The 15903-nt window shown below is 41.1% G+C and overlaps 1 protein-coding gene and 1 long non-coding RNA gene across 2 annotated transcripts; one reads left to right on the top strand and one right to left on the bottom strand.

Annotated features, from left to right (window-relative positions):
* The first annotated feature begins 2064 nt into the window (after positions 1-2064).
* On the top strand, positions 2065-9340 carry Mrps30 (mitochondrial ribosomal protein S30). The gene is made up of 5 exons (XM_050152793.1): positions 2065-2672; positions 3792-3937; positions 4481-4586; positions 6522-6698; positions 8972-9340. The coding sequence occupies exons 1-5, from the start codon at positions 2099-2101 to the stop codon at positions 9286-9288; spliced, it is 1320 nt and encodes a 439-aa protein (XP_050008750.1). The 5' UTR covers positions 2065-2098; the 3' UTR covers positions 9289-9340.
* Positions 8149-8965, bottom strand: LOC126507938 (uncharacterized). The gene is made up of 2 exons (XR_007593667.1): positions 8375-8965; positions 8149-8262 (listed from the first exon to the last, which is right to left on the bottom strand). It is a non-coding gene; the product is annotated as an uncharacterized lncRNA (long non-coding RNA).
* Positions 9341-15903: the final 6563 nt, after the last annotated feature.

Raw genomic sequence — 15903 nt, 5'->3', positions numbered from 1 at the left:
GCCTTGTTCTGGGTGACATGTTTCAGTTCACCAGAGCAATTTTAGTTAGAAGGAGAACTACAGAAGCAAAAAAGGGAGATTGGTACATTTAGAGACTTTCCCAGAACTATGGACTTTTGTGGAGTAGGTGTTTTGTTTTCATTTTGGGAGGTAGTACTGTCTATGTGCTGAATTTTATGGCCTGATTGGAACTTTCATCGTGGAGTCAGTTGTACTACGGTCTGGAACTCTTTTACACTCATTGTCTATTTTGTTTTGGTTTTGCAGTTCATGTGGCTTTCTCACTTGTTGGGTCTTCAGGCTGTGCTCCTATTTCAGAATCTCTGCGCCTATTTCTTGTTTTTTCTTGAATACTTTTTTTTTTGTTTTGCTTTTTGTTTGTTTGTTTCTCCTATTGGGACCTCCCTCTCCAATATTTACCTGACTCCCTCATTTCTTACTCCGGCCACTGTTCAAATAGCATCTTTAAAAAGAGTAATACTCTGGCCATGCCCTTTGCATTGCAAACTCTTCCCCACACACTATTTCTATACTAATACTTACTTTGTCCACTGTATCCCCCCCCCGTGGCACCTAACCCCTTCTAATAAAAACATTATGTACTATGATTATATTTTGTCTCCTTGTTAAAAATACAACGTCTCTTAGGTTTACTAAATAAGCTGACAGATCAATAGCACATAGAACTGCACTCATAAATACTCATTAAAAAAAAAACAGGGTGGGGGCAGTCAACCTGGGATCCAGTATCAAGCCTGCCCTTACCACACTGTTTAGTTTTGGCCTTATATCTGCTTCGTTGTATGCATTATAAAAGAAGTGGATATTAGAAAAAAAGCATCCTCCTTCCCACAGCTAGAATTTGGCCCTTTCTCCTGAATTTGTTCTTTTGTTCATTGCAGGGCTTCTCTTGCCTTTCCTCTCTTAGATACATTTTTTTCTTAGATACATTTTAATTATTTTGATTGACTATGACACACAAACGTGACACAATCCAATAGAACTGTCCTCTAGTGTTAACTCTTCTTTAGAGCTGATGTTTGAATCTAAAACCTCTGCTGAAATTTTAAGAGGACTTATAAAATGACTTAGGTTTTACATGATACTCTAAAAGAATATTTTTTTACACAAACTGGTAGTTCAATTTATATTGTGATTAGGCACCTCACCTTTATTCTTTGAGCGCTGAAAATGATCATGAAGGCTGAGATGATGTCCTCCTTTTGTTATTACAGTTAAAAGGATATTACAATTCTGTAAGGAACTTCTCACATGAGATATTATTGAAACTTAGCTACAGTTCTAAACTTCTGCTTTGTAGACCCGAAACTTCATAAACTGCATTATCAACGGAAACTTAACGATATGCCTACATTCCTTTCAGAGACAAAATGTTTTGGGCATCCTGAAGGATTGATTTTGTAAGTCAAAACCACTCTTATCCTAGCTCTTAATGAGTCACAGAAATGGGTTGTCTGAGATGAACTTAGATTTTGGGTTATTTGGGTTATTTTTCAGAGATATTTCTTGAACACCGGCTGGTTGTTGAAGACTGAAAAGTAAACTTATCCTTTTCATCAAGAACTTTATTGCAAATAATCAGTTCATACCAAACAATGGGTTTAGCACAGAGTAAAATTCATACAAATCATTTGGCAGTTAGCATGCATAACTAAAGAGATGTTGTATTTATTTCCTTAAATAACTTTCTGATTCTAACGGGGGTGTGGCATGAGACACAAATGAAGAAACTAAGAACTGTACGAATTTAAAGTTTCTCTTTGGGAGATATTTCTAAATGTTTGAGGGTGAGGAAGTTGCGAGTCCCTAAAACGACCTATGCACAGTGACTCCTCTTAATTGTATCACTCTTCAGAGTAACAGGTGAAAAACATCTGGTGCAAGCCAGTCTTATGCACACAAATACTCTAAGAGACTGGAATACACTTTCGGAGCAAGCTGATTGGCTGCAAACTAAGCGACTCAGCGCAGCACAAACCCACTGAGCATCCGCCTCCAAGAAGCGATTGGTCCCTACGGCAAGCAGACAGGAACAATTCCTGAAAGTTGACCTCGGCTTCCGGGTTCGCGGACAAAGATGGCGGCGGCCAGGTGCTGGAAGTTGGTCCCCCGCCGGGGATTGTCCCTCCACGCCGCTGCTGAGGCCTCCGCCTCGGCCACCAAGGTGAGCGACCCAGAGGTCGCGGCGACGCCCGTGGCGCGGTACCCGCCGATCGTGGCTTCCATGACCGCCGACAGCCAGGCGGCGCGGCTGCGGCGGGTGCAGCGCTGGCAGGCGGCGGCGCACGCGGCCCCGACCGTGGACGAGAAGATACGAATTCTCACCAAGATGCAGTTCAAGAAGTACATGGTGTATCCTCAGACCTTCGCCCTGAACGCCGATCGCTGGTACCAGGGCTTCACCAAGACGGTGTTCCTTTCGGGCTTGCCGCCCGCGCCCGCGCCGTCCCCGCCCTCGCTCGACCTGGCCGGCCTGCGCGCCGCCGTGTGCGACTGCATCCTGCAGGAGCATGTCTACCTGCAGCGGCGCCGGCGCCTGCCACTCTCCGACCACCGCCAGGCCCTCGCCTCTTCCGTCCTGGACCAGCTGGTGGGGACTCTCGTGAACCTGCTCGCCCCACTCAACCCTGTCCTGACCACCGCCGCCCTAGGTGAGCCTGCGCCTCCCTTCCAGGACGGGGACGGTGTGGTGCTGCTGGCTTCTGCAGGATTGCTTGCTATTCCAGGCTTCCCAGCAGGTTGTGTAGCACCCCTGTTCATTGGCATTTGCAGCCCAAGTTTCTCGTGACTTGCCCGGCCAAGATTACTTGTTAAAGTTTAGAGTCAGGTGAAGTTCATCTCGTTTCCGTGCCTTGACGCAGTTTCGTGTCTGCCCGGCCAAAGGTTTGAGAGATTTCTTGAGTGGAACCGGCTTAGGGTTGTCTTTTGAGTCCTCCGCAGGAAAGCTGGGTGACCATAGATAGGTGATCAACCTCCCTTACTTTGCCTACTTTAATTAGGGTAATACTGTTTGGTCATAGAATTGTGAAGGTTAAATAATAGACATTAGCTAAAATCCCCAACATTTTCTTAACAATTACTGTGCCCTTTTTCCAAAATCTATAAATACCCACTGATTAATCCTTACAACACAGTAGATATCATGAATTCATTTTATAAATGAAACGTAAAAATACACTTGTTAGGTTTGCTGTCTTAAGACCCAATGTCTGGCAGGTTTGGGGATCAAGATTAGGCCCAGTAAACAGAAACTGCTGTTTGTGCAGTGTGGACATGAAAAATAATGTATACTGTTTTTGTTTGTGTCTGATGGGGTGGGGTACTTCCCTTTCTCATTAGTAAGGGAAGTGATGGGATTAGAAAAGCACAGTAACTTTTGACTGCTCACCATTGGCGGCTTAGGCAGCTTAGCTTTGTTCAGAGCAGAGTTCTTGTATAAAATGGCAGCGACTGGAATTTTTATGTACCCTTTAGAGTAATTGTAAAAGAGAAATTAGTCCTTCATAGAATAGTTCACACTTGGTTCTGATGTGAAGTGTCGCCGCCGTTCATTCGAGAATCTTTATTAACTAAGTAATTAACTGGTTAGCCTAATGAAGTTTTGTGTGCTGCACTTGAGGCATAATGGTTAAATTATGTACCTCAGCTTCTTAAATTACTGTAATTTTTATATGTATATATTTTAGACATGCCAGTCTTAACATGTTTATGGCTTAGTCTATTACCAGTTTTCTCTTAATAATAAGAAAAGTTTGAATATCTTTTGACAGATTATAAGCGCCCTGTTGACTTTTACTGGCAGCGAGGTGAAGAGCGCATTCCTGCTGGTCATCGGAAAGGTCGCATTGATGCTTTACGATACCAAATAAATGACAAGCCACACAACCAAATCCGAATATCTAAGCAACTCCCGGAGGTAAGGTTTTGTATCTGTTGGTGTCAGGTTACCAGATGAGTATGATGAGGTGTTGGGTAGATCTCTTGCCTTCCGTGATTGTTCCATGATGGTGACCCACCTGGAAATCTTTCTCAGCTTTCTGATTGTGCATGGTATGGTCTATGAAGGTCACATAATTTTAAATATGTAAGACATCGATGTGGTAAAATCAACTTACGATTTTGCATTATAGTGGGATTTTAAATTTTTTCCTATGTGCGACCACTTTGGGCCCATCAGTAGATACTAGTTTAGGTGAGCACTTCTCTTTTGAAAATGTCATCTGAAACACTCCAGAACGCAGAACATTTCAGAGTTTAAATTAGGAATGTTCATCCTGCAGACTCTCTGTGAATACAGTAAAGTCTGAAACACTTCTAGACCCTAGCATTTGATTCAGACACTCAACTTGTATAATTAGACCATTTTGTGAGTAATAATCCATTGGAAAAATGTAGTCTAAGGTAATTGTAACGTAGTGGGTAGTTTCTGAGTTCACTTTGTGTTTTCTTATTCTTTAAGTTTGTGCTGCTGGACTATTCCATTCCTGCAGAAATCCCGGTTATGAGATGCAAGCCAGACAAGCTTCCATTATTCAAACGGCAATATGAAAACACCATATTTACAGGTAAGTTTCTCCGTACATATTGATCCATAAATATATTAAAAAATCTGTAAAGTAAGAACATGTTTTAACTTTAGTAGAAATTTAATTTCGAATTGTTACATTTTATTGCTTTTTGATGGAGATAGGATTTCTCTAGCTCAGTTGGCCCTGGCTGGTCTTGAACTTGTGGCAGGAGCCCTCTAGCCTCTGCCTTCATAGTGTAGGAGATATACTACCACACCCAGCACAGATTTAATTCTGAGGACTAAGATGTTTGATTGGCTATGAGCAGTATCGTTCCTAACCTCAAGGTTATGAATGACAGTTATGAATGAATAACGTGAATGACAGTCGGAGCTCTTCATTTGAACTACAGCTCTTTATTTGAACGTTTTGTTGCCTCTGCTGAATTAGCAACATTTAACCTTTAAAAATTGTTATACTTTCTAGGCTTTTTGTTTTATTATGTGGAAAAGTATTTTGTGTTTTATGACTCGGGATTGTGTATAGCATTTTATTGAAGAATCCTCCTTGTTTTACACGTGGTAGTTACATACATCAGGAGTTCAAGCGCTAGTAGGCCTCGTGTCTCCCTAACACATCTTGAATTCTCTCTTCCATACACTTACTAGTTCCTAGATGACCCAAGGAAGGCCTTAAAAAAGCATTATGTTAGTCCTCTCGGCCAATTTATTGGTCCTTTCTCAATCACTTGGTCTTAGTAGTGACTGGGAATTTTTTGAAACCACTTTAAGAATGAAATTGAGCACATCAGTAGTTCAGAAGAGCTGAACCACCAGCTATCTGCCCTGGCTGTCCTCCCCCTTTCCTTTTCTTTTCTCCTTTTTTATCCTCTGGTTTTGTTTCTCTCTCTTTTGCTTTTTTTCTTTTCTTTGTCCCTGGCTAGCATAACACTCACTATGGAGTGACAGATGGCTTTGAAACTGCACATCACCCTGTCCTGGGATACATATTGCTGAGGCTGGAGCAGGGTGTGTGCCACCATCAGCACTGTGTATGTTGAGGATCAAAGCCGAGCTCCCTGCATGATAGGCAAGCACTCTGCCCAATAAGCTACGTACTTTTCTTTTTTTTTTTTATTTATTTATTAAAGTTTTCTGTCTCTTCCCCACCGCCGCCTCCCATTCCCCCCCCCCAATCTAGTCCCCCTCCCTCTTCAGCCCAAAGAGCCATCAGGGTTCCCTGCCCTGTGGGAAGTCCAAGGACCACCCACCTCCATCCAGATCTAGTAAGGTGAGCATCCAAACTGCCTAGGCTCCCACAAAGCCAATACGTGCAGTAGGATCAAAAACCCATTGCCATTGTTCTTGAGTTCTCAGTAGTCCTCATTGTCCGCTATGTTCAGCAAGACCGTACTTTGCTTACTTAGAAATGTAGTATGAAAACCTTATAAGTGAACAAATATTATTACATTAATTGTAAAGAAGTCCTTTTGTTGTTGTTGTTTATTGTGAGTTTGTGTGTATAGTAGGATTGTGGGTGAGGACCCCAGAGCACATATGGAGGTCAGAGAGTGACTTTGTGGAGTGCGTTCTTCTATAGCGTGAGCTCCAGGAATTCACCTCAAGTCATTAGGTTTGCCCACCAAGTACTTCATCTGTAAACCTTCATTAAGCCTCCATGCTGAGGGATAGGGCAATAGTAGTTCCTAACAAGGGTTGGCAAAATTAAATAATGGAGAACTAAAGTACCTTTTTTATGTATTCTTCTGGCCTATTTTGTGCCCTGGTAAGCTCTCTGATAATGAGCCAGTTGAGGATTGTTTTCAGGTAACTTTACCATCGTCGGTAATGAGGAAGTATTTAAGGCATATTCCCCTTGTGTAGTCTGAGTACTGGACACAGGGTGTTCCAAGAAGAAGGGGTGCTAGAAACAAATGCCACCAGCGTCTGCATGCTTGCGTTTCATCTCAAGTGTTTCTATTGTTTCCTTTAGGTTCAAAAACAGCAGATCCACGCTGTTACGGTCACACCCAGTTTCATCTGTTACCTGACAGTTTAAATAGAGAAAAGCTGATAAAACAGAACCAAGCTGAGCAGGTGGAAGTTGTTTTTAGAGCTAATGCCCTTGCGAGTCTTTTCGCATGGACCGGCGCTCAAGCTGTGTACCAAGGTAGGACCAATGCCATGGCAGTTTGCATTCTTGAAAGTATAACCTGCTGAGAATGGAGTTATAGATTGTTTTTGTAGGTAAGACACAACCGGGAGTTGAACGTTTTGAAAAGTTTACATTGATATAAAATGTAGTTATGGGCTGGAGAGATGGCTCAGTGGTGAAGAGCGTTGCCTGCTCTCCCAAAGGTCCTGAGTTCAATTCCTGGCAACCACATGGTGGCTCACAACCATCTGTAATGAGGTCTGGTGCCCTCTTCTGGCCTGCAGGCAAACACACAGACAGAATATTGTATACATAATAAATAAATATTTTTTAAAAAATAAATAAATAAAATGTAGTTATTTAAAAATCCATAATGAAATACATTTTACATTTAAAATGTACAGGTACACATGAGTATTCTTGTTGAACTTTTCCTGTGATTTATTCCTGTGCAGACAGAAACGTTTTCTAGTATTTTTCACAAACATTGCAAAAACTACTGGTGAGTCAACAGGTCCTTGTAGGCATTCTCACTTTAAAAAGTTCTCTAGTTAGGAAAGAAAATGGTAGGGGAGTCAAGATTCCAATGAGGAAGCTCTCCCTCGGGAGGTGCAATTGTGTTCAATGAGGCTGCGGGCCACAGTATGCATGTGGAGGTCACAGGACAACTTTCTGTGGACTGAATATTCTTCACCTTTATGTGGGTCCCAGGAATTGAACCTGGATCTCCAGCACGTTTCCCACTGAGTCACCTCTCCAGGCCTTGCATGCTTTGTATGGCAGCACTGTTAGCTTTGGAGGCAGTGTTGAATAACAGACAGACCTAACTCTCCTGGGGCTTTTAATGCAGTGGAGAGCTTCTGGAAACATACTCTTTCTAGAGTAGTGATGTTAGGAGAAAAGTAGGCCAGCATAAGTATGATGCTTGCGTAGCTGTCCTAAGGGAGGTAAGAGGCACAGTCGATGTGAGCACAGTCATTATGGGAAGATGTCCAGAGATGACTTTCACACAGACCTGGATGGTGATGAGCTAGTCATGCAGAATCTTTGAGATAAGAGGAATAACCACAAAAGGCTCTGCAGTGAGGACAGACTTGAAGCACTTGAGGAACAATGGAGAGGCTGGTGATTGGAGGCCGGTGAAGAAAGGGAATGGAGAACGCTGTGCACTGGCATGGCAGAAGGTAGAAGCTATACCATGTAGGACTTTTTCTTCCTGGGCTGGAGTTTGAACCAAGAACTGGTATCTACTAAGAAGATTATCTAGCATGAGCTATAATCCTCATCCTGTTCTTCCAAGTCCAGTGTGAGGTGTTTGGGTTCTACTGCAAAGCCTGAAGGTATGAAATATGAACTAGACAAATTCTACACAATAACCCAGGAGTAATATTAATATAGATTGTTCTTACTAGAGTCTCCTTGTTCATTTGTAGAAATGGACTTCAATTTTATGCTTCCATTATTAGCTTCCATTTCTTTAATAGGAAGGGAAGATGGTAGGAGGTGGGCTTAGAATAGTCAGGAAGGGTGAGTGATGCCTTCCAATGGCACTGCATGCTCATCAATGAAAAACTGTTACCTACTGCATTTGAGCAATAACTTTGTTAGATCTCTCCATTAAGGATTAAATAATATATAAATGTGGAGAAGTCAGATTGATTTTTGACTTTGGCAGCATTTAAAAATATTACCCCAGTCAGTCTAGACAGACAGAAAACTTGAGTGGGTAAGGTATTTAGGTGTCCTGGGGCCTTATGACCTGAGACACCAGAGGCAATGACAACAGTTCTTAAACCCTCTTTAAAAATAGTCAGAAGGCACTGGATTATCCAGGGGCATGGTGTTAGAACCATAGAAAGCTAGATTCTTCCTGAAGATTGTGAGAGCTTGTGTATGCATTTGTCTTTGGTGAAATAAATGGTCATAATGGATACTGGATTTTACATGGTGCCAGTGTGGAAAGTTTTCCAAGTATACTGAAGGCCATCAAGTTAGTATCAGATGCAGGAGGATTCCTTAGGTAAAGCATGTTAGGTAGCCAAGTGAATGCTGGGAGCTGTGGAAGGTGGAAGTTGTAGAAAAAAGTGCATCCTAAGTCTGGGGATGCTGGAAGGGAGGAGCTGTTAATACAGAAATAGAATGTGGAGTTAGTGGCAAAAGCAGGAAAACTTGAAGATCTCAGGGATTTGGTAGGTCAGGATTTTCAGGGGTCTTTACTACCCTCCAGTGTGTTTTGTTTTGATAAGACATATCAACATGTGTCAATCCCCCATTGCTTTCTTCTGCAGGATTCTGGAGCGAAGCAGATGTTACTCGACCTTTTGTCTCCCAGGCCGTGATCACAGACGGAAAATATTTTTCTTTTTTCTGCTACCAGTTAAATACTTTGGCACTGACTGTACAGGCTGATCAAAATAACCCTCGTAAAAACATCTGCTGGGGGACACAGAGTAAGCCTCTGTATGAGACCGTGGAAGATAACGATGTGAAAGGCTTTGATGATGATGTTCTCCTGCAGATAGTTGACTTTCTTCTAAATAAACCGACAGAAGACAGAACACAGCTGTCGGGAAGCCAGGAGAAAGGACTTGATCCGGGACATTGAGGATGTGTAAATTTCACCAGAGGAATAATAAAATCATTTATGGATTCTGTAACTGTCAGTTATTAAGCACATTGATTTTTTTTTGAGAAACAACATTCCTTATGTAACTTATCACTCAACCTTGAATTCAGATTCTTTACTGAGAGTTCAGTTTAGATGTAGTGATGATTATTTTAAATGATTCTTTCAGCTGATATGAAGAAGAGCCCTCTAGCAAGTTGTATTCTGACCTGCACACATGTCCAGCCCTTCCTCCCTCTGTCCTTCCCTTCTTCCTCTCCTGTGTCTGTCTCTCTCTAAATAAATGTTTAAAAGGGAAATGTATTTACATATTACTAATAACAGTATTAGACTGTCTATAGTGGTTTGGTATTTTGTGTCATTTAAATGGTAATTCAGTGGGAGCTGGAGAGAGGATTCCTCCTGCCCTTCCAAAGAACCTGGGTTTCATTCCCAGCACTAAACACCTAAATGTGGCTACTGCCCTCCATGTCCTGATCCAGTGCCCCCTTCTGAGGCACCACACATACTCACACGTGGTACATAGATGCCTGCAAAATACTCATACGAATAAAATACAAATTAAATATGTTTTATTAGTTCTTTTAAAAAAATTGTTAATGATGAGAGTTTTACAGCAGTCTTCAAAATAGGGCTACTGTTTTGCACAAGCTAAACTGAGACTTTTAATGAATTTTTTTAACCTTTATTTTAAAAGAAATGAAAATCAGAAAATATGACTAGGATACTTTAATAGTAGACTCTAGTTGGTCAGTCACAGTTAATATTTACTGGGATGTGTAAGTGGTATCCTGCTGGGACAAAGCAAGGCCGCTAGCTCTCTTTGCTGATCCACTTCAAGAGTCTAGAATCAGATCTAGGTATTCAGTGTCTAGTGAATGGATGTGGGTTAATTACCATAGTTTCTTTAGCTCGAGGTCTTAGAGCACTTGTTTATATATCTTTAAGGTTTATGTATTTGTGCGTCTAGTTTTTCATAAATGTTTGTTTGTACCATACGTGTGCAGTGCCTGCAGAAGCCAGAGGGCATCAGATCTCTCTGCCTGATTAGTTGATTAGCTACAGTTTGGCCCTTCCTCTGGTAGAACAGCCAGGGCTCTTAAACACTGAGCCCTCTCTCTCCAGCTCATCTTTTATATCAGCAAATTTTAGGCCTTTATGTAGCTCTTCACATATTTTATGCCTGCGGTTTTGTATAATTGTGAGTATATTCCTTTTTTTTTTTTCCCCAATTCTTAAGAGTTCCAAAATGGCTAGTATTGGCTGCCTGTTTCTTTTGTGAAGGTAACTCACTAATTGAATAGTTTTTGCTTGTTTCTTTGGAGGCGTAGTACTGTAAGAGCAGTCCAACTTGGGTTTCTCTGACCTTGCTTTATCATTATAGGTAGAAGGAAGATTCCATGTGGGACAATCCAGGCAGTGATTTACTTTGTCACACAGTTTGTGTGACTTTGTTGATTACTTCATAAGGAAGCTTTTATTGTCCTGATGGAAACACATTCCTGGCTTTCCTCCTGTTTCATTGACCGTTCTCTCTCTCTCTTTCTCTCTCTCTCTCTCACACACACACACACACACCACCGGTTATTCTTCCTCCACTTTCTTCAAATATTGGCATACCTCTTTTTTTTTTTTTTTTCTGGTCTCCATATGTCTTTACCTAGTCCCCTAGATGGCATCAAATTGCAGGGATTTAGATATAATCACATACAAAATTAGAGTTTGTCTTCAATTTTCTCTTAACTCCATATAACAATGGAGCTAGTTTGAGTGAGTAAGCTTGCAGATAATTTTCTCAGGAAAAAAACATTTTGTAATTAGGAAAATACCTTCATTTAAATAAAAAGCCTTTTTGCCAGGTCTAACGACACAGACCTGTAATTCTACCACTTAGTAGGTAAAGGTCTAACCTTTGTTATTAGTATTAGTAGTTCAAGGTCTTCCTTGGTTATGTGAACACCCTGACTGAAACAACAGTGTTGGGAGAACTCCAATAAGGAGCCATTAACATGCCTAATTCACCCCTAAACAACTTCATTGTGTTTGGAAGAGCATATTATATTTCCTACACGTCACAACAGCACATATAATTGAGGTCAAAGGACAATTCGAAATCAATTCTCTTCTTGCACCATGTGGATTCCAAGCGTAGAACTCAGTTCACCAGGCTTGGCGGCAAGTGCCTTTCCCTGCTGAACTAACAGGCCAGCCCCAATGATTTATTGCTGTTTTTTTTTTATTATTACTTTTATTTTTGAGCTATTATAATTACTTCTTTCCACCTTTCCTTTCCTACCTATTTTTTTATAAAATGTATTTATGTGTAATTGTACATAATTGCCATGTTGTGAGAGCACCCACATCACACAAAGGTGTATTGAATCACTGGAACTGGAGGTGCAGGTGGCAGTAAACCTGACTTGGAGGCCTGGAATTCAACTCAAGTTCCAGGGGAGAGCAAGTGCTCTTAACTACTGAGCTCTCTCGCCATCCTTGATCATTGTTAAAAAATAATTACCTACAGGAACCTCTTTGAGTTAAAAATGCTAGTAATACTTTGAATAAATGATGCCAACCTTTTGTATATTAGGAAAATGTAAATGAAATTTTGTCCCAGTCCTTGGTGATAAATTCACCTAAAAGAAAAAAAAAATCCATTAAGTAAAAGACAAACGTTTCCTTTTGAGTAAATCAGTGATTATAGAGTTCTATGTCAGTATGTAGCCTGCTTTAAGTGAGCTAGCTGTACCTTTTAGTTATTTGAACTCCAGGTTTGAATTACTTAAGATTAATTTCCATTGGGTTTAGCTTCTGGGAAATATGTCTTTGGATGTTTAGTCATATAAAACTTGCCTTTTATTTGCAAACTAACAACATGAATTTTAGGCTCCTCTGAAATCTTTCAAGAAGTTTTTTAAACATACAAACAGAGAATGTAGACAAGATTTACAGCCTGAATGTACGTCACACCAGAATAATTTAGGTCAGCGACTGATCTTTGGTCATGCTCTTCATTGTTATTTAATATGTTTTAATTACTTGAAGAGTAAGGAATTATAAAACACCCAAATTCCCAGATTTTCTTGACAAAGTGAAAGAACTGACCAACTTCACATTTCTGTACTTACGTGTCAGTAGCACCAGAGAAGACCCAGGCATTGCCTGCTTGGGTCCTTGTGGTGGGCCGTACGTCAGTCTGGTTTTTCACAGTGTCCACCACTTTTCCTTCCTTTTTAACTCTCCTGACTTCATTGGATTTACCTTATTAAGTTTCTGTGAAATGCTTTGCTCCTAAGACGTTGAATTTATGACTGCCACAGCCTAATTTACTGAATGGAACTTGCGTTATTGTTGGCAAAACACAACTTTTGCTGTTGATTTTGGTGCTACAGAATCCATTTTCTAACAGTATGCATTACAATAATCGTAAATTCACAGAAAAGATGCATTTTGTGTTTTTGCTTGCTGGTTGCTAACTTGAGAGCTCCAGAGGTTCCATTGCTGTTGGTTGGAGACAGCCTTCAGCTTTTCCCTCTATGGGGCTCTTTTAAGACTGCATCATGTCATCTAACCGGAGAATCTGTACAGAGTCTCCAAACAAGACTACTGGTCAAAAAAACAAGTCACTATGTCCAATTTCAAACCAGTGAGAAGAGCGGGAAAATGGTCTGTACTCTGTCACATGTATTTTAAATAAATGTTGATTGGCCAGTAGCCAGGCAGGAATTATAGGTGGGTCAGGGCAAACAAGCATAAAGTAGAGGCAGGGCAAGGAGAATTCTGAAAAGAGGGAAGTTTCAGTCTACGGTCATCACCCAGACACAGAGGAAGCCAAACACAGAGCAAGCAAGATGTGACTGCCTTACTGAAAATGGTACCAAGCCATGTGGCTAACACAGACAAGTTTGATAGGCTAATATAAGAGTTAATAAGAAGCCTGAGCTAATAGACCAATCAGTTTATTAATTAATTCAGGCCTCTGTGTGTTTCCTTGGGACTTGATGACTGTGGGAAACCGGGCAATACAGAAACCTCAGTCAACAGTATGGCCAAGAGAGAGAGCCATTGATTGGTAAAGTTTTCTCTTCCCAAATGTTGTAACTACAACTAAAGAAAATGTATCTTGAGAATAAGGATAAAACTAGGATTAATGTTCTTTTCATACATGTTAATTAACACTCTGCTGTTATTTATGCCTAGAAACAACAAAAATGGATGGACAGAGGCTAATGACAATTTGTTTAGCGAAGGTAGGAGCCTATCACATCAGAGAGTGTCTGATGTGGAAAGAAATGAAGAATTTAGCTAGATTCAGGATTTTCGCTCATTCTGGAGACCCTTGCAAGTCCAATCTGTGCTGCTCTGTTTGTTTTGCCTCTCAATCAGTATTTTCAATATTAATTAATAATGTTTCTGTGGATATTCAATGACAATGTTTCTATAAATGACTAGGTATAGCACACAGGGTCACATGGATTACTTTCTTTTGTAAAGGACTTTCATGGCATATACATTTATTCCTGGAAGTAAAGTTTTTTTTTTTTTTACCACTAATAGGCAAACTTAATTTACAAACAGGGTATAAGCTTTTATCAGGAGATCTACATATATTTCTAAGTCAGAGGGTTAAGCTGTTGCTAAGTCCAATAAGGCTTCTGTAGGATTACAAAGGCATGTCAACAGCAGATTCTGCAGCACAGAGTCTACTAGTTAGATTATAACACTCAATACTCCCTGTATGGGAAGCAGTGTGGTTTAAATGAGAAATGTCCCCAGTAGGCTCAGGTATTTCAACATTTGGTTCCCAGCTGGTAGCACTGTTTGGGGAGGTGATTCAACCTTGATATGTTACTGGAGGAGGACTTCAGAGTTCATCACCTTGCCCTACTTCCAGTGTTGAAATAAGGAGCGGCGGGGCTGCGTCCCCAGCACCCCAGCTGCCTGCTAGCTTATGCCCAGAAATAACAACACACAAACTGTATCCATTTAAACACTGCTTGCCCATTATATCTAGCCTCTTCTCGGCTAACTCTCGCACCTGGACTAGCCCATTTCTAATAATGTGTGTAAGCACCCCAAGGTGCGCTTACCAGGAAGATTCTAGCCTACGTCCATCCTGGGTTGGAGCTGCCTGGGAGAGCAGAGCCTGGCATCTCTGCTCCAGAAAGCAGAGCTATCGAGTCTCTCCAGGAGCAGAGCAGAGTCTGCCTGAGGAGTCTTACCTCACTTCCTCCTGTCTACTCCTCCCACCTATGTTTTAACCTATCAGGGCAAGCAGTTTCTTGATTTAATTAACCAATGAAATCAACAGATTGATATATGACACTCCCACATCATTCCAGTTTGTGTTCTGTGCTTGGAGCTTGTGGCTGGAGATGTGTCCTCTTAGCCCCCCTGCTCTTGCTGCCATGCCTACTGCTGCTGGCTTGTTGCCTCTCCTCCATGGTGGATGCTTATCTCCCTGAAACTGTAAATTAAAGTAGACTCTTTCCTACATAAGTTTTTTTGGTCCTGGCTATTTTTTGTTCTTTTTAACTAGCTTAGTTTTCTCTCTCTCTCTCTTTTTTTTTAATTTCTGGAAATATAGTTTTATTAATGAAATAGGTGATCAGTTTTCAGTTGGCATTGATTTTTGATTTGTGGAGCACGTGTGTGACTCAGTTTCCATCTGGAGTCCATTCTCACTTATAAATCATTTGAGTTCAAGCTTGCCTACTTTGTTTTTTCTAATAACCTTGAGGGCTATGAGAGACTTCTGATTTAGCTTGTGAGAAAAGAACACTCTATCTCCTAGAGAATATACTTCTGATGACAAACCTCGGGAACATCAAGATAGAAAGTAAGGCTGCTCCCAAGCAGCAAGTGCATGTTAGTTAGGAGGCTGCTCATGCAAGGACAGGAATGGTCTTATGGTTAGACACTGACTGACCATCTGTGTTGTGCTTTGTTCTGCTTTTATATATAAGCAAGTTCTGAAATAAACTCTGGGCTGGTATGACCAAACACACCTCCCAATTCTATCCTGTATTTTCTGTCTCTGTCCCTTTCATCTGACATTTCCTCAGCCTCGATGACCCCCAAACCAGGACCCCTAGCTGACTTTGTAGGAGGGGGCTCCGACTTTGAAGGATGGTGTTTGCAAACATTCAAATTAGCCTTGGTAAATTATCCCCCTTCACCCTTATTTTATGAGTCTTGACAATGAAAAAGGATACCTTGACTGTCTCATAAGAGCAACTACATGTTTTCTCTGTAATCTTAAGTGTGCTGAGAAACTTCCCTAGGTTATTGACTGCCAAGTATGTGGTAAAACATATAGGTCCCAGCCCTGGCCCACAAGCAGATGTCCTAAACTCCCATATGTAATCTGTACCCAGTCCCCTCTTTACAAGCACACCTAGTTAGCATGTTTCTTGCTGTGCATTGTAAAGGTCTCTGCAACCTTCCTCTGTGCACTTCCTGCAGTGACTATGCTGGACTGACCAGCCTGGTATCGGGCTTTCTAATCAGATAATCAGGAAAAATAACCCCTTTAATGTGTACTAGCTTTCTTTAGAATTAATCACATCTGAAAGACCAGGTTCAACTAGCAGT

The sequence above is a fragment of the Alexandromys fortis genome, unplaced genomic scaffold (assembly GCF_014885135.2).
Source record: "Alexandromys fortis isolate MF-2015 unplaced genomic scaffold, M_Fortis_MF-2015_v1.1 scaffold_73, whole genome shotgun sequence".
Classification (NCBI taxonomy): Eukaryota; Metazoa; Chordata; class Mammalia; order Rodentia; family Cricetidae; genus Alexandromys; species Alexandromys fortis.
The sequence above is the reverse complement of the archived record's forward strand: the minus strand, read 5'-3'. Positions and strand labels throughout refer to the sequence as shown.

Excerpts from the sequence above, each read along its gene's own strand:
- Mrps30 (XM_050152793.1), top strand. The coding sequence starts at position 2,099 with ATGGCGGCGGCCAGGTGCTGGAAGTTGGTCCCCCGCCGGGGATTGTCC. Across the intron at positions 3,938-4,480 it reads TATCTAAGCAACTCCCGGAG|TTTGTGCTGCTGGACTATTC; the intron begins GTAAGGTTTTGT and ends TTATTCTTTAAG. Across the intron at positions 6,699-8,971 it reads CGCTCAAGCTGTGTACCAAG|GATTCTGGAGCGAAGCAGAT; the intron begins GTAGGACCAATG and ends TTTCTTCTGCAG.